Raw genomic sequence first — 22,236 nt, 5'->3', positions numbered from 1 at the left:
TCTACCAGCAGGGTAAATGTTGCTAGTACTTTTATGCTGGTATGTCCAATATACTGGATTTTACAGTAATTATAGCCCTGAGATCTCATAATCCAGTTAAATAATGAAGGCTTCCTGAGTATAACTGTACATTTCTCACCTATTAATCTTTTACTAAATACTGGAAATCTCCACCTCTTGTGTTCGGTCATATGGCTAAGTACTTAAAATTTTATTGTAAAGTTCCTATACCAGGCAACTTTAAGCTTTGTGTCATCAGGCAGGGAGTCAAATTGACAATAAATATAGGTCTCAGGCATTGAATCATTGTGGTTTAACACTGGCAATTACACAATAACCTATAATGGTCTTGCTTTGGGAACCTCTTCAATAGTATCTGAAACATAACCAATTCATAATGAAGACTCCCTTTAAGAATGTGTTCACAATTCACTACGTGGTGGATCAATGAAAAGGAATTGTGTGGTTAACTTTGTAAGGGCTGTGCTTAAGCCATTGTTCATCAAGAACAGGAGTAACAATCTCAATTTAATAGCAAAATTGAATATAATTGCTTGTATATAAATATCTGTAAAATTTACACTTAATTGACTCTTATGCTACAATTGGAAATGTAGTTGTGTCAGCTAATTGTGCAAAATGGAAGAAAACATATAACAGATAATTATGGCTAGATGACATTAAACAAGGGCAGTGGGACGGAGAACAATATCATAGTTTCAATAATTTCATAGTTAGACTCGAAACTCCAGAAGAATTGAATTCTTGTTAAAACAGTCACAAGATTGCAATCTGTCTGATACTTGAAGTTTTTAAACTGCAATAAGCCACACTAGCAGTGTGGTCCTTGCCAGTGTTCTCCTTGCATTCATTCACATAGTACACTAATCTAATCTTCCACGATGCAGTGTGAATTTTATTTTTTTGCAAGGATACTATTCAACCTGCCAGACCCCACCATCTCAGTCTTGGTGCAGGAGCTCGTGTGGGCCCTCCATTCTCAGCAGGGATAAAGTAATGATCGAGTCCCAGTTCATACATGCAGTATAAATTGTAGGCTACCATCGCCAAGGTCGGGAAAAACGTCAGCCCAAATCCAAATCCGCGATAGGCACTGCTTAATCCAGCTGTAATCCAATATATCAGTCTGTAAGAAATGCACAGTAAACTTTGTATCAGTGAGGTTCTTGTCACAGTTATGTCATAAACCTCTTTCGACTGGTGTGTAAATACAAAGTGTCTATCTGGGTCTGTGGTTCTGTTGAAAGGTTAGTGACCTAAAATGTTCACTCTCTCTGTGAATGTTCCCAGACCTGATGAATGTTGTGTGTTTTTACTTCAAATTTCAAGCAGATTTATGTTGTATTTTCTGTGTATGCACATATCTGGTCCATATAAATCGACATGCATTGTGTTTAATAGAGAGCATTAAAGAAAATGATGGAATCTATTACTCTCTCTAACAATTCTCAAGCTTTGAATAAGACTATAAACAAGTTTCACTGAAAGAAACAGAAAAGAGCCAACAGAAGTGTTCAAAATCTACATGAAAATTTAATAGTAAATTATTTCCACTGCTGGGTTAAACGGGAATAATGAGATATAAAATTGGGAATAGATTACTAATGCAAATGGGTGCACTGAAAGATTATTGCGTACAAGTGATGATTAGAATATGGAACACATTAACTCGTGCTAATTCAATCACAATTATCTGGCAACACTTAACAGGCAATCAGACAAACACTTGAGGAAAAATATTAAAAGCTACTGGGCAAGATGAGATTGCAGCAGATATTTCCAATGTGGCCAACTAGCTCCAATAACCTTGCATGTTGGGCTTTCTGTGATTATTTGAGTGAGAATTAGCTGCAGTTAATAATTTCTTCATGTTTTCACGTTTGTTTGTTTGTGTGTTTAAATAGCTTCGTAATAAGTTGTATACTTGTCCTTGTGTATTTCAGGATCTCATTAACTGGGTAAATGTGTGCTGTTTTGTCCCTAGGACTCTAATAAAAACACGTATGTGTATCCTGATAGGCTGTAAAGTTCCTATTAGCAGCAAACACATACTTTACTGGTGCATTCCAGTTTTCTATTAACAGTAGAAAGTGTACAGCTTGGCTTTACACTTTGCATAACTAGTCAGGGTGGCCAGTCGTAAAACATTCCTAAAGTCCTGATATAGTTCCAACTCTTAATTCAGTAAAACTGTCCTTACAATATACTATTTTGAAAGGCAGGAGCAATTTAAAAAGAGGACCTACCACATTGGAACAGGAGGAGACCATTCTGTCCCTTGAACCTGTTCCACCATTCAATTAAATTCATGGCTGATCTGTGACCTAACTCTATGTACCCATTTTAGTCCATAGCTGTTGGATAACAGAAAGTTATCAATCTCAGATTTATAGTTAACAATTGATCTGTCATCAGTTACTCCTAGCAGAGAAGAATTCCAAAATTCTACCAGCCTTTCTGAATAAAAGCATTTCTTAGTTTCATTTTTGAAAAGTCTGTCTCTAACTTTTAAACAATTCCCTAAGTCCAAGATTCGACAACCAGTGAAAATAATTCTGTCAATCAATACTGTTCCCTTTCAGACCTTGAAAGCTTCAATCAAATTACCCTGTAGCCCTCTAAATTACAAAGAATGCAAACCTTGTTTGTGCAATCTATTCATTTAATTTATAATTTGGAGTCTAATAAATCCACGCTGTACTCCTTCTAACAGCAGATTATCAGGCACCTTAAGTTAGATATGGAACACAAAATTTTAGATGGGATATATGACTTGCGTTCTGGCTGTCTGTGTAATGAGCGACATTCTGTTGCCTTCTCTAATAATTTTCTGTACTTCTTTTGTTTTTATTCTTTCATGGGATGACGGTGTTACTGGCAAGGCATTTGTTGCCCATCTCTAATTGACCTTGCGCTGAGTTGCATCCATGGATGTTTCAGAGGCAGTTAAGAGTCAATGACTTTGCTGTAAATCAGGAGTCACCGGTAAACCAGATCAGATAAGGGTGGCAGATTTGCTTCTCTAAGGGACAATTTTGATGGATTTTTTTTAATGACAATTAAAAATAGTCTTGTAGTCACGATCACTGAAACTAGCTTTATGTTCCAAAAACGTTTATTGATTCAATGACATTTTCATGTCAATATATGTCGATCTCTGCTATTTGGAATGTTTTCAACCCCAAACTGACCAATGAGTTTAGCGTAAGAGTGTATCCACCATGACAATTCATTTGGAAGCGGACATTTTTCTTGTGTTGAGCAATGATGTGAGGTTGCTATTTTATTTGACTGTGGAAGGTATCATCATCTAGGCACTTTCCATATGATAGTGACTAGGGGTGGATTAGCAGTAGATTTTATTCCCGAGGTTACTGGATCCCAATTATAAGGTCCTATTCCTCCCCCACCTACAATGAACAAACACATCACAAAACAAAGATGGAGTTTGGACATTCTGATCCATGTACTCAGAACCACGTTGAGCAGTACGTTTGGAGAACTCTGTATCCTTTAGCTCTAAAGAAATAATATTAAAACCAACAGTGTCTATTTAATATTGTTTTTCACCTTGCCACTGCAAAGAGTCCTGCTAATATGGGAATGATCTTCAGGTGCTCCTGGTGAAGATAAGTTGCCATTACAGCCATGTTGATAAAGTAGAGTGTAAACTGTTCAATGGAGTTGCCAACATATCTCTGATGGATAAGAACAGCGCGAACATTGGTGTCTAAGGGATCAATTGCCGTAGAACAAAGCCGGGACAGGGACCCTATTACAACACCTGGAAAAGATTAAGACATGTTAAGTTTCTTAAGTGTGGATCAAATAGGAGTAGTAGAATATGCTTGAGAAGAAGTCTGCAAAGATTTCTGACAAGTGATATAATAAGTTAGAAAATTGTATAACAAATGATTGAATTGCTTTTCTGATTGTGTTTTCTGCTTGAAGATTAGAGTTCTTCAGACACTGATTCTTCCACAGGATGTGCCAATGTGATAACATATAGTCCAAACACGAACCTTAATCGGGGCCATACCTTTCACAAGGACAGAGCAGGAGGTCTGGGACATCTGAAAAATGAATTATTGGGTCAAGGCAAAATACTGCAGATGCTGGGAATCTGAAACAAATGCAGAGACTGCCCCTTTTCCCAGTCTGCCTCACTGCTATGTTGACTGCAGGCTACTCTTCTCAGTCTGCCTCTCTGTGATGTTGAATACAGGCCACTCTTCCCAATCTGCCTCACTGCAATGCTGACTGTAATCATTATAAAGTTAAGTATGACACCAAGTCATATAAGGAGACACTTGGCCAAAGAAGTAATTTCCAAGGAATATCTTAAAGGAGAAGTTATATAATATGAGTTATATGTCTGCCTTCTGATGTTTTTACAGTTACCAACTTTAATTTCTAAGCAAAAATCAAATTGTTCTTCAGACAGAGAGTGGTGACAAAGTGATACTTGCTGCCAGAGGGAGTGGTCACATTGAATTGTATGGATGTGTTCAACAGGAGGCTAGAAATGAACATGACGGAGACAATAGTATCGTTATTCTGACAGAGTTAGATAAGAAAAGATCAGATAAGGTTTATGCAAACTTAGCATGGAGTGGTTGCCCCAAATAACCGTTGTTCAAATTTTCTTCCTCCCTGTAATTCCATGTAATATTGTTAAATATGAAATTCTTTGTGGGAAGAGTGCATTTGGAGGTTGAACACCTAAAAATGTAAACATTAACTTGATAATGGAAAGGAAAGGAAATGAATGTAGTTTTAAGAAGTTGCATTTTTTATGTTCCAGGAATGAATTCCTGCATCAAACCAATGGGATCAGCCCTTACTTCTCTAGCTGTTCCTCAGATATCAAGAATGACAAAACTGTTACACTTGCTGCACCACATGCATTGGCTGCCATTTGAATGCAAACTTCATGAATATCTATCAGGAACATAGCCTTTTCATACAGTTAAACTGTAAAAAATGGCCATGGCTAAGGAAGTAAATTGCATAATATCTAAAACATCCAATGAATAAATACACTATCTGGCGTGGTGAATGGTCATACAGGTGAGGAGAGACATGACTGTTAGTCACAGCAGGATTGACATAAAATGCAGTACAATTGCCCTGGCACTTCTGGCCTTGGAAGTGATAAATGATTAGCTAGGGCAACGCTTAGGAACTAGGAAGCATGTTCTGTTATCTGTTTAGATCATGGCTGATTTGATGTGTTCCTCCGTTTTAAATTCATTCATGAGATGGGGCATTTCTGGCTAGACCAGCATTTATTGACCATCCCTAATTGCTGAAAGGACAGTTAAAAGTCAACCACATTTGTTGTGGGTTTGAAGTCACATGTAGGCCAGATCAGATAACGATGGCAAATTTTTTAAAGGGCATTAATGAACCAGAGGAATTTTTACAATCAACTGTGGTTAAATGGTCACCATTGGGGTAGCTTTTTATTGTATTTAAATTTCACCATTTGTTGTTACGGTGGGATTTGAACCCAATTTCTCAGAACCTGAGGCTCTGGATGTCTAGTTCTGTGATGCTGCATGGCAGTATGGTGCTAAGGGCAGATAATAAAAGGGGAACTGCACTGGTTACAATGCTAATTGCATCTGCAGATGCTCACTCTACAAGCTATTAGGAATAATGATTGCACTTTCGTGGAGAGCTGTGATTGGAAATAGTAATTTTTCTGTGAGGTGACAACCCACTGCAATGAGACTTGGTTCTGAGCCCATTATTCTCCACACAGTTGAACTCTTGATGTGAATCAAGCTGCTTTTGGTACTTGCCAAGTGGAGGCCACAGGAAGAGGTACAGGCCGAAGGAGAAACAGTACAATTAGTGTTCAAGAAAAATAAACATTAATAACAAAAAATATCATTATGCGAGGAAAGCTATTTTTGTTGGAACATGAGGGCCAGCGGGTAGATAAAGATATTGTTTCTCTAGACTGTGAACAATTCTCGGAGGATAAGTAGCAAAAGATTGCCTATGTTGGAATGAGGTGGCACAAACTCAAGACTAAAGCTGGATTAAGGATATCCTTTCTACACAGAGAATATGAATGTTGGGATGCTTTACCACAAGTGTTTCTTGAAGCAAGCAGTATAATATCTCTCAAAGGGGAATTATGTTTCTTATTTGGTAAAAAAAGAACGTAAAAGGACATACAGGGAAATCAGTGGAATTTGTTTAATGTATGTAGCATCAATTGATGAGTTAGTATGACACATAATTATTTATTCAGTTGTGTATTTTCAATGATCCAGATAGCAGGATAGAGTTTCTGTACAGAGGCCAGTGCTGCTGTGTGCAAGGTTGTTTTAAATCATGATTCTAAGTGTGGAAACAGGCCATTCAGCCCAAAAAGTCCACATTGACTCTCTGAAGAGCATCCCACCCAGACTCGCCCTCCTACCCTGTCCCTGTAACCCTGTATTTCCTATGGCTAATTCCCCTAACCCACACATTCCTGGCCACCATGAGCAATTTAGCATGGCCAGTCCACCTAACCTGCACATCTTTGGACTGTGAAAGGAAACCGGAGCACCCGGAGGAAACCCACGTAGACACGGGGAGAATGTGCAAACTCCACACAGACAGTTGCCCGAGGCTGGAATTGAACCCAGGTACCTGGCGCTGTGAAGCAGCAGTGCTAACCACTGTGCCACCATGCTGAAAATGGATTTTCCATTACAGGATTATTATCGTTTTTACCATTATTATCTGCATTTGTCCATCAACAGCAGACTTACTTCATATAATACCTTTCATGACTGCAGCCCACACAACTTTTCAGTCACATAAAAATCCCAGGGCAGAGACACATATTACCAAGTCACCCTCAAATTAAAGGACAGCTAATGATGATGGCAACTCAAAGTGCTTTATAGGCAACAAAATAATTTTGAAGCACTCTTGCTGTTGGGATGGTTGTGACATAATGCTGATGTTGCTGGACTAGTAATCCTACATTAATGTTCTGGGGACATCGGTTCAAATCCTGTAGATGGTGAAATTTGAATTCAATGAAAAGAAAACAGCCCAAGGTAACTACTGTTGAGGAAAAACTCATAGGGTTTATGAATGCCCTTTGGGGAAAGGAAATTTGCCATCCACAGCAGTATACTTGTAAAAGTTCTCTGGGCAATAAATGCTGACTTCACCTGCAAAGCTCACATCCTTAAATAAATAAAATAATGTAAGAAATGCACCAACCAATTTGTGGACAGCAAACTCCCATAATTAGCAATGTCCAAATAAAATTGATTGATGGATAAATTTTTATCAAGGTGCTGAGGATAATTTCCTTGCGTTTTTTCAAAATAGTGCCATGGAATCTTTGACATCCACCTGAAAGGGCAGATGGGGCCTTGGATTAACATCTCATCTGAAAGGCAGAACCTCTGACAATGGAGTACACCCTCACTACTGCATCAAATATCAGCCCAGTCTCTGGAGCAGGACCTGAACCTACAATTATCTAACGCAGATTTGAAATTACTATAGCCAGTGTTTCCAAAGTAATTATCAGACAGGAAGGCACTTTAGCGTACTCTGAGGGCAAAATAAGGCTTCCAATAACCACGAAGAAAGGACAAAACACAGTGCTATCCAGGATGTCTCAAAGTGATTTGAAACCGTGAAATATTTCTGCAGTTTGGTAAACACGGTTTCCTTATTTTCCAATAGAAATCTCTAAAAATGACATGACAACAATATAGCTTTCAGATCTTAGACCTCATTCTGAATATAAGGCAGAAATTGTTGTCAGCGCTGATTACATGACATGTTTCCTTCAGACAATTTCAACAAAGGCATTAGCTTTTTTTGTAACTCTTTAATAGGATGTGAGCAATGCTGACTCAGCCTGTCTTTGTTGTCAACCCCTAATTTCCCTTGGTCTGCCACATGATCTGGAGTCACACGTAGGCCAGACCCAGGGAAGGATGGTACTTGCTCTGGCCGTTTTGATTAAGTGCCAATCTCCTGCCTTTTCCATATAACCCTGCACATTGTTGCTATTTAAATAATTTCCTAATGTCCTCTTTATGTTGAAACTGCCTCCAACACACTTCCAAGCAATGCATTCCAGAACCTAGCTACTTATTGTTAAAAATGATTTTTCACACTTCATTTTTACTTCTTTTGCAAAACACGTAAGCAAAAAAGTTGTCTAACTCTTGATCCATTTACAGTTTTGCTCTGTCTACTCTGTCCAGATTCCTCATAATTTTGAAAACTTCTATCAAATCTCAAAAAAATGATAGAAATCACAACGGGTCAGGTAGCAAGCTAACATTTCAAGTCTAGATGACTCTTCATCAAAGCTCATGTCAGCTCTGATGAAGATTCATCTGGACTCAAAACGTTAGCTTGCTCTCTCTCCGCAGATGCTGCCCGACCCACTGCGATTTCCAGCATTTTATGTTTTCAGTACAAATTCCAGCATCTGCAGTAATTTGCTTCCAACCAATTTCACATCAGCCTTTACCTCTCAGTCCCAACTTCTCCAATCTTGCCTCATAACTGAAGTGTCTATCCCTGGAAACATTTGTGAAAAACTTCTTCTGCACTCTCTCGAATGCATTCACATCCTTCCTTTAATGTTGTGTCCAGACTGTACAACTGAGGTCTAACCACTATCTTATATATGTTCATTATAACCTCCCTGCTCTTGTATTTAATGCCCCTGTTAATGAAGCTGAGAACTCTGTAAGCTTTATTCACAGATCTGTCTACCTGTCTGGCCACCTTTAATGGCTAACATACCCATACTTCCAGGTCTCTTTGCTCCTGCACACATTTTAGAATCGTACTTTCTATTTTATGCGGTCTCTCTGTGTTCTTTGCATGGAAGTATGTCACCTTACACTTCCCTGCATTGAACTTTATCTGCCACCTATTTGCCCAATCCATCAACGTGTCAATGTCCTTTTGGAGTTCTATGTTATCCTCCTTCCAATTTTCCGAAGTTTTGTTTCATCTGTAAATACAAGACAAGTCGGACCTGTATGTGTCACTCGCAAGTTTTACTGGTTTGACCTTCTGATTGGGCCTAAGCTCTGAAATTCCCACCTTAAAACTTTCTGTCCCTCTGCATTTCACTTTAATAACAATCTCCATGACCAAGCATTTGGTCAGCTCTCCTACTGTCTGAAAAACTTTTGTCTGATATTATTTCTGTGAAGTGTCTCAGGATGTTTTACTGAATTCCACTTGAAATGCAACTTGTTGTGGCTACATACAGCATTTTGTTTATCATTTAACCATTACAGAACAACTAGCCTCCCTATTTCAGTAGTAGAAATTTCATGGGTTTGTGTGACTGCTACAAGGACGGGAAGCCAGGCTCTATAGTTTAAAGGCTGTGAGCCAACTTCCCATGTTCAAACTACAATATAATCATTTAAGTCTACTTAAATTACTGCCTCAAATAACACCCTGCATGTTTAAGATTGCTACAAATTTAATGCTCACAAAACTTGTGTCTGAAGAGGTGTTGAATCCTTTCTGTTAATAAGCAGGTAATAGAGTTTTGCTTTCTTCCAGTATAAAGCAAAATGCTTAAGGTGCTTTTCCCCAATGAAAAAGTTTCTGCACTGGGTCTGCCATACACAGTAACCTGGTTGCCATGCAACCATCATAACAGCATTGACCCTGGCCTAGAAACCTCCAGACAATTAACTAAATTTACCAGAGGACATCCCCTATGGGGAAGTGGAAATTAACCACTGCATTTATGCAAGTGCAAAGTATTACTTATGATTAGAGGATCCGGAAGCTTGTTCACAAATTTAACCCAGCTCTACTCTCCTGATGTTTTCTGGTCGGTCTATTTACCATCAGAACACACAGCAGGTCTTTATTAAAATATACACAGCTCCCCTTTAAATGCGCAGTCCCAGCCCCTATTAAAGAATAGCCTCAGGCAACTCTTTCAGAGCACATTCCTTCACCGTTAAAAGAGACCACTTTAAAATTATAATCCTTCAATCCTGTCAAACAGCACACTCCCTCCTGATACAGTGAATCCCATGAGCCTCTGCATAGCCAGGCTATAAACTGGGAACAAAAGAAGGTGAGTCACTATGTTTTTTTTGGGGTGGGGGGGGGGTTGGGGGGTTGGGAGGGGGAGTTGGGAATCGTGGAGTGGGGTCATGGGAGGATCAGAGCCAAGGTCATGAGGGTTGGTTTTCAGCAGCCTCTCACCTGGCCCCACACCCTCCATCTGTGCACCCCCCTCCTCCCTGATTGACCCCACTACCTCATCCCATCCCACAAACAGCGACTGAGGGAGATTGAGGATCCCTGCTCCCAACAACCCAAAGAGCAGTCTGCCTCATTTTCCCATGCTACGACTTTTCTCAGGCAACCAGGGAACAACGTTAATCAGGCTGGAGGCAGGATGAGGACATTAAGTGAGTGCTAAATAACCACTCAAAGGCCTGGTTTGGTGGTGGATGAAGAAGGTCAAACATGGGCTTAATTCCTGAGGTCACGGAAGCGGGGGGGCAGTGGGTACCTAGAATGCCTACAGTGCAGAAAGAGGCCATTCAGCCCATTAATTCTCCAGTGACCCTCTGAAGAGCATCCCACCCAGATCCACCCTCCCCATCCTATCCCTGTAACCCAGCATGGGGTTTTTACCATGTCTAATCCACCTAGCCTGCACATCCCTGGACACTATGGCCAATTTAGCACGGCCAATCCGCCCTAACCTGCACATTTTTGGACTGTGGAAGGAGACTGGAGCACCCGGAGGAAACCCACGCAGACACAGGGAGAATGTGCAATCTCCACACAAATGTCACCCGAGTCCCTAGTACTGTGAGGCAGCAGTGCTAACCACTAAGACACTGAACTTTCAGGTAACAGCCATTTTCCCCTTTTCATTTAGATTCTGACAGTGTCACTGCTGCTGACTAAGCAGATGCGGTAGTTTAAAGTTTCTGAGTGACCCAGACTGTTGTTCATTAGCTGGTGTTTTCTTTAGTTTCACTTGGTGAGACGTGCAATACATCACACTGATTAGGACAATGTAGCTTCTCATTAGCTTGATAATCAGTCCAAACACGAACCTAATTGAAGTGCTCTGTAAAGGTCAGCATTCCTTTCAACCTTCACACCGAAACAGTGGCTATGTGGCTTACACAACCTCCCTTAGACTTTGGTGCTCATTAACTGTGAGGAACATCACATATTCCATCTACTCCCAAATACCTTATAAAATTGCTGATGCCCTGAAATATGCTTTAAAAAAAGAAAATACCGGAAAACACTCAGCAGGTCAAGCAGCATCTGTGGAAAGGGAGCTGCAGGTGTCCCTGTAATAAAACAAAGAACTGCAGATGCTGGAGAGCTGAAATGAAAACAGGAATTGCTAGAGAAACCTGGCAGGTCTGGTAGCAGCTGTGGTGAGAAAGCAGAGATAATGTTTCAAGTCCAGTTCTGAAGGAGGGTTACTGGACTTAAAACGTTAACTCTGCTTTCTCTTTCCACAGATGCTGCTAGACCAGCTGAGTTTCTTCAGCATTTTCTGTTTTTGTTGCAGGCTTTCTGTTTCAGACAGAGTAATTTCACAGCAGCTTCTCAGTCTGATATTAAAGGAAGGAATACGGTCTCCACTGGAAATGTATGGAGCTGGAGGAACACACTGTGTTATCTCTGACTCTAGCATCTGCAATTCTTAGTATCTCCACTGGAAATGTGTTCTTTTTCAGCGCTACCACTCCTGTTAAAGCAGATACAATTGTGTAGATTTAATTTCCTGCAAACAGGCAGGTTCTGGTGACATTGTAGGAATAATACACATATCCTTCCTTGTTTGAGTCTGCATCATGGTTTGGTGAACAGATCATAGCCCTCTGTCAAAATGGTGAGCTGTGGGAATGTTGTGTCAATAAAGGCAAAATACTGTGGATGCTAGAAATCTGAATCAAACATAGAGAGTGCTGGAGACACTCTGCAGCTCTGGCAATATCTGTGGAGAGAGAAACAGTGGATAGTTTAGAGTTTTTTCACGTCAGAGCTCTGCCTCTGGGCTAGAGAGCTGGGGTCAAGTCCAACCTGCTCCAGAGGTGTGCATTTATATCTCTGAACAGGTTGATTAGATGAATAGGTTAAAATGTTTTAAAAAAATCATCCCGGATGACCCTCTTGTGGCATAGTGGTAGTGTCCCTATTTCTGGAGCTGGAGGACCAGGCTCAAGAACCTCCTACTCCAGAGGTGTGCAATTACATCTTTGAACAGGTTGATTAGAAAAATAGGTTAAATATAAAAAAGTCATTAGACTTGAAACATTCATCCTGTTTCTCCTGCAACAGATGCTGTTGGACCTGATGAAGTTTCTCCAGCGTTCGCTAGTCATGCCAGTATGTTAAATGGATGACTGCTAATGTCACCAATGGTAATGGATAACTTCTTGCTGTGTTTTAGATACTTAATTAATCTGCTCGGTCATGTTATGACGCACCTCTGGAGCAGGTGAGACTTGAACCCAGAGTCAGGGACTCTACCACAAGAGCCCTCTTGCTGTGCTTTAAGGAATACACAAGGGTCTTGTGGTACAAGGCTAGTGTCTCTGTCTCTAGGTCAGAAGATCCAGGTTCAAATAGCTCAACTGCCTTGGAGGTATATCACAGCATGACGGAAACAGGTTGATTAAAATAATTTTAAGAAATATTCACTCCTTTTCTTCAACAGGAGGGGCCCTACACTGTGGAAGCAGCTCCATGTTTGCCAGTACCACACGAAAGCGTCTCACCCAAGTGGCTAATCATCAGATGCTAGCACATTGGATGCCAGCTGAATTTTCGATTATGGAGTATCTTGGACGCACATCCACACTTTCAGGCTGGATGAGGTCACGTGGTAGCAATCAGCAGTTAAAATCCTGGCTAATGGCCTGTTCCCAAGAGCACTAAAGACACTTCCTTATTCTCTTGCTTCAGCTTGGCTCCTCTGACCCAGCACAGGCCAAGGCTGGAACCTGAGATACAATCTGAGTTATGTCACAGATCATGGCCTCGTTGAATGATGGGGACAGGCACAAGGGGTTAAAATGGTCTCCATATGTTTCTCTGACCATTTGGTGCGCTCAGTTGTCCCTTTGTATTTATGTGGGCATCTCGTGCGGGTGACCTCCTGACAGGGGGGAGAAAACAATAAGGCAGCTGCCCATCTGTCTGCAGCCCTCGGACATGTGAATATATACTGCAGTATTTCCATAGGACAAGTCAGATCTGAATTATTGGTGAGGCCTTAAGCACAAAGGACACATTGTAAGGAGCAACGTGCCTGTAAGTTGAGGAGGAAATGATTTATCCAGCTGTGAAATGATTCTGTTTCTGCTCGGGCTTCCAACCTCACTTCAATTGGATCAGGGGAGTCAGCAATAGGACAGATAACTGTTACCTGTCTCCTGAGAATATAGTCAAAGCTGCAAGTAAACCACTGCTGCCTCAAGTTTCTTTTTAAAACAGAGAAAAATGTGTTTGAGCTGAAAGGATCGCTGAGGCGTGAAAGGCAACAAAATCCCATTGTTAGATTTAGTTCTTTTCCTCTAAAGAACTGGGGAGAGGGAACGTACAACATTGAATGGACTGACTGAATAAAGTGGCTTCACAACGTACACAGCTATTTAATTTAAATTGGTTACACTTTAAGATGCTGTGTGGGTTTGATGGAATAGATGTGGAGAGGTTGTTTCTGCTGGTCACAGAGGTCCAAAACAGGGCAAGAGGGGGTGGGGAATGTAATGGATAAGGACAGATCATTTAGCTGAGGAGCAGTTACTTAGAGACATAGCCATAGAGTCATAGAATCATACAGCACGCAAACAGACCCTTCGGTCCAACCAGTCCATGCTGACCATAATTCCAAACTAAAATAGTCCCACCTGCCTGCACCTAGCCCATATCCCTCCAAACCTTTCCTATTCATGTACTTATCCAAATTTTAAATGTTGTAACTGTACCCACAACCATCACTTCCTCAGGAAGTTCTTTCCATATGCAAACCACCCTCTGTGTAAAAAATTTGCCCCGAATGTCTTTTTTAAAAATCTCTCTCTTCTCAACATAGAGATGTGCCTCCTAGTCTGAAAATCTTGTCTTAAGCATTGTGAATCTTTGGAATTCACTGCCCCAGAGGGCTTGGACACTCCATCCATGAATATAATTAAGTCTAGCATTGTTAGGGATTTAATCTTAAGAGGTAATCAAGGGATAATTCCTGTTCCAATGACTGTGTTCTTTTCGACAATGCTAATCAAAGATGTGATAGTTTTAACTTGCAGCAAGGCATCGTCTCTTCTTAAGGGTCTAGGCCCGAAACGTCAGCCTTTCTGCTCCTATGATGCTGCTTGGCCTGCTGTGTTCATCCAGCCCTGCACCTTGTTGTCTCTTCTTGCTCCTTGTCAACAGCCAAGAGTTTTTTTTTTAAACAAAAACTGAAACTCCCGGAGAAACTCACCAGGTCTGGCAGTATCTGTGGAGAGACAGCAGTGTTAATGCTTTGACTCCAACCTTTCCACAGATGTTTCCAGATCTGCTGAGTTCCTCCAGCAATTTCTCTTTTTGTATCACAGCTTCAGCATCTGCAGTCTCCTGTTTTATTTTGCTGTAATTGTTTTTAAAAAAATGCATTCTTTCCTGAGTTGTAGGTGTCCCTGGGCAGAGCCCATCATTCAAGCACCTATCCCTAATTGTCATTAAACTGAGAGGCTTGCTCAGCCATTTCAGAGATTAGCTAAGAGTTAACCCCATTGCTGTGGGTCTGGAGTCACATGCCTGACAAGGTAAGGATGGCAGATTTCCTTCCCTAAAGGACATTAGTGAACCAGATGGGTAATTACAGCAATTGGTGATAGTCTCGTGGTCAGTATTGCTGAGACAAGCTTTTAATTCAAGAGTTAAATAATTGAATTTAAATTCTACCACGTGCTGGGGTGGTAATTGAATTTATGTCTCTAAAAGATTTAGTCTGGACCTCTGGATTACTATACCCCATCATCTTTTAATGAGAGGTGAGTGTCTTGCAGGTGTCCAGTGAGTTGCTCTCTGTAATATCCCGATTCCTCTTGCCCTGTGCTTGTGCTTGGTGCATTAACCATTGCAGATTCTTTAGCCTTTCCATGGAATTGGTCAAGGTGGTGTTTTGAAGAGTGAGACTGAGTGATGCTTCACCTGTCTCAGTATTTCTGCCAGCCTTAGCGATGGACAGGGCAGACGGGAGGAAAAGAAGGAAGTTTTGAGTCACAATGCCTTGATAATCTTCTTGTGCAACTAATTAACAGACTGTCTATAACTGCCCAGCAATAGCACGTTTAATAATAACTCTAACATTTCCCTATGACAGATATTAAGCTAATTGGCCTGTATTTTCTTCTTTGAGCTTCCCTCCCCATTTAAATAAAGAAGTTATATTCACTATTTTGCAACCTAATGGAACTTTCTCTAGTGTCTAAAGAAGTTGGGAAATTTAAAATCAATACATCAATGATCTAACTAGACACGTTTTATTTTCAGACATAAAAACAGAAAATGTTGGAGAAACTCAACAAGTCTGGCAACATTTCTAGAGAGAGAAACAGAATTAATGTTTCAAGGCCAGTATGGCTCTTGTTTAGATTTTATTTGCATTCTCCACAGTGAAGACTGAAAAATGCCTGTTCAATTCATCTGCCATATATTACATAACTGCACTTGTTTAAAATATGTGCCTTGTACCCATTCTTCTCTGCCTCAAACTGAATGTACATTTCAATCATGTTTTGATTGTTGCTGCCTCGGGATATGTTCACTATGAGATCATGAATTAGTTCCATCTCATCGCACAATAACAGGTCTACTAGAACACTGGCCCCAGCAAGGTCAGGAGTAGACTACCCCAATTTTACAGGCACCGCTGTTTCTCCGTACTGGTCTCAATGCCCCATCACCTGGAACCCACTTCTACACTACCAGTCTTCAAGTCATGTGCTCACTTCTCTACTCTGATTTGCTCTATGCCAACTTGCATATGGCTCAGGTATTAATCCAGAGATTATACAGTGATTATTACCTTTGTGGCTCTGATTCTTAGTTTGGCACTTAGCTTCTCTTACTCGCTATGAAGAACCTCAGTTCCGAGGAAGGGTCACTGGACCCGACAAGTTAACTCTGACTTCTCTCTGCAGATGCTGCCAGACCCGCTGAGCTTTTCCAGCAATTTTTGTTACCTCTGTCAGTGTCCTGCCTATGTCATTGTTATCTATATGGACCAGGGTGACTGGATCCTCCTGTTCCCACTCAGTTCCCCTCCCACCTTCAGAACATGTCCTGAACCTTGGCACCAAGAGGCAACACAGGCTTCTGGACTCTCCCTCATTGGTGCAGAGAACAGTGTCAATCCCTTTCACAATACGGTCTCCTAATGCCACTAAATTTCCTTTTGCTTCCCCCTGACTTGAATGGCTTTTTGGACCATGCTGCCATGGTCATTAGCTCATCCACCCTGCAACCCTCACTCTCATCCAAACAAGCTGAAAGGCCTTCAAACCTGTTGGACAGTTGTGAAGGCTGAGGATTCTATACTCCCTCATCTGCAGCTCCAGTCCCCTCTCTCTGACCATGATCAAATTAAAATGCCCTATCCTAAAGGCTGTGACTACCTCCTGCTACAATGTACTTGGGTAACCATCACCTTGCCTAATGTGACACAGTCTCTGCAGCTCAGCATCCAGCTCAATAACTGTGAAGCAAAGCTTCCTGTAGCCACCAGCACATACTGCAGATGGATTTGCTCCAGCTCCCATCTGGAACCTTTTATACTCACTTGAGAAAGCAGATTGCATGTTGGTTTAATGAGTCATCTGGAAAACAGCACCTCTGACATTGCAGCTCTCACTCACAACTTCCCTGGAGCGTCAGCCTTGGTTTTGGTGCTCAAGTCTTGGAGTGGGATTTGAACTAAGGCTTGTGATCAACTTGGCCATGGCTGACACCCAAGAGAAGAAAGGGAAATTGCTCAATTTCTTTTACTATGAGAAAGCAACAAAACAGAGCAAGAAATGCAGAGTGAGTAGATGACTGAGCATATTGCTAAATGTGTACAGTGAAATGTGATTGATGAAGTGTCATTAATATCTTCAGCCATTAGTCATGCAGCTGGAGACAGGGGATAAAGAACTCGGTCAAATCAAATGAATCAAGCCAATCATTACAAGCACGGCATTCGTTTCACTCTCAGAACTGTGAAGTATTGATTGATTTGATGTACTTTTAAAATGATTTGCTGTTCCATTTCACAAAATGTAACCATGCAGTCATGACAAAACAAGCCACGGAGAATAATATTTGCTTCAAGCATTAATAAAACAAAAGCAGCTATTATAGGGACAAAGATAGGAAAGTTATCATCACATCCAGGAGATAAGTAAAGGAGCAAACAAAAAAAAAGACATGGATGAGAAAAAGGGTGTGTGGCTCATTGAAAGTCATCCTTTCGGCATTTTGATGGTCCCATTTTAAAATCTAATTATATTCTGAACATTGCTGTTATTAATTAACAATCTATTATAGATATCCGCTTGGGTACAAGTGTGCTGGCCTCTCTCAGATAGGATCCAATCATTTTTACTTTGGAATTGTACCCATAAAGTCCAGCAACAAATTGGAGGAGAATCCAAGGTAATGAGTGGTAGTGCACAAAGGACTACTGGAGAGAAAAAAAAACCTAGTTATATTGTTTGAGCGGTACCACTTTGAATCAAAGATGGGGAAAAGCAAAGGGACAGTCCTCAATGAACTACCGCACCCAGTACAGGGACCGAGCCCAACCTTTTGGTTTTGTTCTACGCCACACTCCAATCAATTGAGTTAACCAATGCTCACAAGGACATGATTGCCCAAGAATCTGACAATATTTGTGTCGAAGAATTGCTTCGTTGTCGTGACACTGGACTGGTAATCTAGAAGCTTGGACTAATCCCCAGAGACATGAACATGGTACCTGGAAAAATTTAAATTCGATTACTTAAAATTACTCTGGAGTAAAAGATAATCTCATTAATGGTCACCACAAAGCTACCAGATTGTTAGAAAAATCCATCTGGTTCCCAAATCCCTTGATGGAAGGAAACCTGCTGTCCTTACCCAGTTTAGCCCATATGACTCCAGACCCACAGTGATGTGGTTCACTGCCCACTGAAATAGTCTAGCAAGTCACTCAGTTTGAAGGTATTTAGCGATGGACCTTAAGTACTGATCTTCATGATCATTCCTGCATCCACAAATGAATTAAAAATAAAAAAGGAGCCCTCTGGGATTGGAACCAGAGACTGCATTAGTTATACATGTTCTCACAAGAATGTGAGAGACAAAGCCAGATAGTAATTGCTGAGTGTCTTTTTAACAGGGTAGCAAATGATCAGAGCAGCAAATGTGATCATATATTGTATTGATTCATTAGCTAAAGTATGCCGTTCAATCACAAGAAACATTAAAATGAATACGTGTCCCACTGTACCTAACAGTAGAATCACAGAATCCCTACAGTGTGGAAGCAGGCCATTCAGCCAATTGAGTCCACACCAACCCTCTGAACAGCATCCCACCCTATTCCACCTCCCGACCGTATCCCTGTGACCCTACATTTCCCCATGGTTAATCCATCTAGTCTACACATCCCTGGGCACAATGGGCATTTTAACATGGCCAACCCACCCTAACCTGCACATCTTTGGACTGTGGGAAGAAACCCACAGAGACATATGAAGAATGTGCAAACTCCACATAGACAGTCGCCCGAAGGTGGAATCAAAGCTGGGTTTCTGGCACTGTGAGATAGCAGTGCTAACCACTGAGCCACCATGCCACCTCTTGGATTTGCTTATTTTCTGTGGTTTGAGATTGGTGTACTCACTCCAGTTGACAGACTTCTTCCCCAAACCCAGCCATCTCACTTATTTCTCCATGTACCTTTATCAATTTCCCCTCAGTGTTCACATTTTCCTTCCAAGATTTCCATGGCTGTTCTTCCATGTAAGTATAACTGATGATAAGAAAAATCCCTGTGGAAATTCAGCCTAATTGCTTTCACTTGAATCTAAACAAATTAACAAGTCTTTCCCACAAAGACACAAATTGAATGGAAATCCTGAAATGTGACAAACCCAATATTTTTATCTCAACTGTTGCACAAGGCAGTCAGTATCTGAAAGGGTTAGTTGACATCAAGAGATAGTCTCTGCCAATCAGGATACAAAGGACAAACTAAAATAAAGAGCTGCAGATGCTGGAAATCCAAAACGAACAAAAACAAATTGTTGGAGAAACTCAGTAGGTCTGGCAACATCTGTGGACAGAAAAAGTTCTGAACAAGGGTCACTCAAAATATTAGCACTATTTTCTCTTCACAAATACTGCCAGGTCTGCTGAATTTCTCTAGAACATAAAAGACTGTACCTTGGAGGGGCTAGTTGCAAGATTAGTGTTTGCAGTGTTAAGTTACCGTTCTAGTGTTAAATCCACATAGCTAACAGTAATCTTAGCTTGAGCTTAATGTATCGCAAGAGACTATTGTGTATCCCAGATGTAATGTAACCAGTTATTAAATAAGATGAAATAAATTTATTTATTAAACCAAACAAAAACCCAGAAGGATGCTGGGAATCAGAAACAAAAACAGAAATTGCTGGGAAAACTCAGCTGGGTCTAGCAGCATCTGTGGAGAGAAAGCAGAGTCAACATGATCAGAGAACTGTTCTGAAGAAGGGTCACTGGATCCGAAATGTTGACTCTGCTTTCTCTCCACAGATACTGCCAGACGTGTTGAGTTTTCCAAGCAATTTGTAAATTTATTTGATGTTCTCCAAGGCTGAGCCAATTTCCACCAAAGACTCTGTGTAGCCTTCCTTTCCCACTTAGTAGCAGTAGCCTAGACTAATACACGTAAGAAGGATTGTTAGCAATGAATCTATCCAAGACTTCTCAGTCACACCAGTACAATCTGCTGGCAAATTGGATCCACAGCATTGTAATACAGTGGGGAAGGTCAGCAGGTCTGGCAGCATCTGTGGAGAGAAAAATAGAGCTAATGTTTCGAGTTCAGTGATCCTTCATTAGAAGTTCTCAGAACAGTAACTGGATTCGAAGCATTAACTGTTTTTCTTTCTACAAACGCTGCCAGACCTACCAAGGTTTTTCAGCACTTTCTGTTTTTTGTTTCAGATTTCCAGAACCCACAGGTCTTTGATTTTACTATAACATTGTAAACAGCAGGGAGGATTTTATCCATTATAACGTAACTATTACCGATCGCTATAAGTAACTGTGACTGTTTGAGTAAAGAGTATGTATTTTCCATTAAATTTTCACTAATTTAAATTTTCACCATAGCTCCTTTTTAAAAATTTCATATTCTTAATTTACAGCCACCTTTAACTACTGTCTTTCCACAGTTTTACATTTTTCTATACCTCTCTTCCTAGCTCACCCCATTACATTTCGGAATAGTCCTGCTATTTTTCTGTGCACTGTTTTTATTGAAGTGATATTGTTAATGACTAAAGATCATAACTCCAGATCACATATGGACATATCAAACTTTGATTCCAACCTATGTTTTTTAAAAGAGGACCACAAATGTGAATTCTGTGTCTGTCTGGAGAGAGAAGATTTGAATTGTCATTACTGATGAGGTGTCAAGAAAGCTTCAAAGGGTTGGGCATAAAAGGAGAGAAATGCATTACAAATTGAACTGTAATCCCCTGGGATTTATCTCACACTGGAACCATGATGTCACCAAAGACACAATTTGGTTGAGATACATACTTGTGTCTTCCTCTCTCAATAAAATATAAGAACAGGGATTAAAAGTCAACTGAACACTGGTCTACTGATGCTTTTGGAAGTATACACAATTACATTAGCGAGTGAGCTGATGTCCTTTGTGTGTACTAGTCTGGGTCTGAGCACTAGCATAATATGAAGATCACAAGCTAAGAATGACCCACTAGTCATTCCTGCATTGCAGGTAAACACACTCCTTACTCAGTGCTAGAAGCCAGCTAGCCAGTCAAAAGGAAACAGGACAAACCAATGACTATCTTGCTCTGAGTGCTGTCAGCTATTATCAAAAGGAAATACAGCAGAAGAATTTCAACTGATCTGCAAAGCCAATAATCCAAAAATCAACTATCAATGTTCCATATTCCACACTACAGGAACAACGTAGAGACCGATCTGTATACCTTTTAACTTTTAGCATTTTCGAACTCACGTTTTATTGCTAACATTGTGTATGGGAAATGTACATGTTGTGTTGATATTTCACTCTTGTGTTTGTTAATGAATAAACTCACTCATTTGTTAACTTAAGAAAGTCTGGTTAAATTATTCTTTTCAAAACGTAAATTCATCTGGGTTTAGGAGAATAGAATCCACAAGGCAGGTAATCCTATCCAAGTTAGTCTTGTTGCAACTAACCAAGATGTTGGGGGGAGGGCGCGTGGGGCGGTGGAGGGGAGGTGATGGTGAGTAAAGAAGTGAGTCCAGCTTCACTCGGGAGCTGGACAATCTGGGGTATCCTATTTGGAGACCTGTTAAATGGGTAACTTCACTTGGGAATAAAAACCGAAAGATCTGCAGATGCTATAAATCAGGAACAAAAACAAAAGTTGCTGGAATAGCTCAGCAAGTCCGGCAGCATCTGTGAAGAATAAAATCAGAGTTAACATTTCAGGTCCAGTGACCCTTCCTCAGAAGTGATTTTAGCAGAATACTGTTGCTATTAGCTTTTCAGACCCCAATTCTGGACTTGGGTATATAAAACTGGCAATCAGTTCTGTGGGATATTGTTTTCTTTGGTGTCAGATATTGAAACTGTGCTTGCAGTCCTAATTAGGCAGACATCAAAGTTCCCAAAGCAATATTTGAAATTCAGCAGATGAGATATCCTAACTATTACTTGTCTCTCACCAACGTCATCAAAACAGATGAAACGTTTAGTTATGCCGATGCTGTTTGTCGATCTTGCTATGTGAAAATCTGCTGCTGACTTTTGAAACTGTGATTTCAAATCCCACTGCAGAGACTTCAGCACAAAAATCTAAGAAATCATTTCAGTGCAGTGCTGAGGGAGTGCTGTACTGTCAGAGGGTCAGTACTGAGGGAGTGTTGGACTGTCAGAGGGTCAGTACTGAGGGAGTGTTG

General features: G+C 40.7%; 1 protein-coding gene across 2 annotated transcripts in view; it reads right to left on the bottom strand.

Moving 5' to 3' along the window:
• LOC109936003 overlaps positions 1–22,236 on the bottom strand; it is a 60,924-nt gene that overhangs the window by 1,384 nt on the left and 37,304 nt on the right. The window contains exons 3-4 of one of the 2 annotated variants that reach the window (XM_048614240.1): positions 3,592–3,805; positions 1,040–1,147 (exon numbers count right to left, since the gene is read on the bottom strand). In XM_048614240.1, the coding sequence (XP_048470197.1) occupies positions 1,040–1,147; positions 3,592–3,805 (322 nt within the window). The remainder of the gene's footprint in view (positions 1–1,039; positions 1,148–3,591; positions 3,806–22,236) is intronic. The other variant, XM_048614241.1, reaches the window with a different exon arrangement.

The sequence above is a fragment of the Rhincodon typus genome, chromosome 29, assembly GCF_021869965.1.
Source record: "Rhincodon typus isolate 14 chromosome 29, sRhiTyp1.1, whole genome shotgun sequence".
NCBI classification, from domain to species: domain Eukaryota; kingdom Metazoa; phylum Chordata; class Chondrichthyes; order Orectolobiformes; family Rhincodontidae; genus Rhincodon; species Rhincodon typus.
The sequence above is the reverse complement of the archived record's forward strand: the minus strand, read 5'-3'. Positions and strand labels throughout refer to the sequence as shown.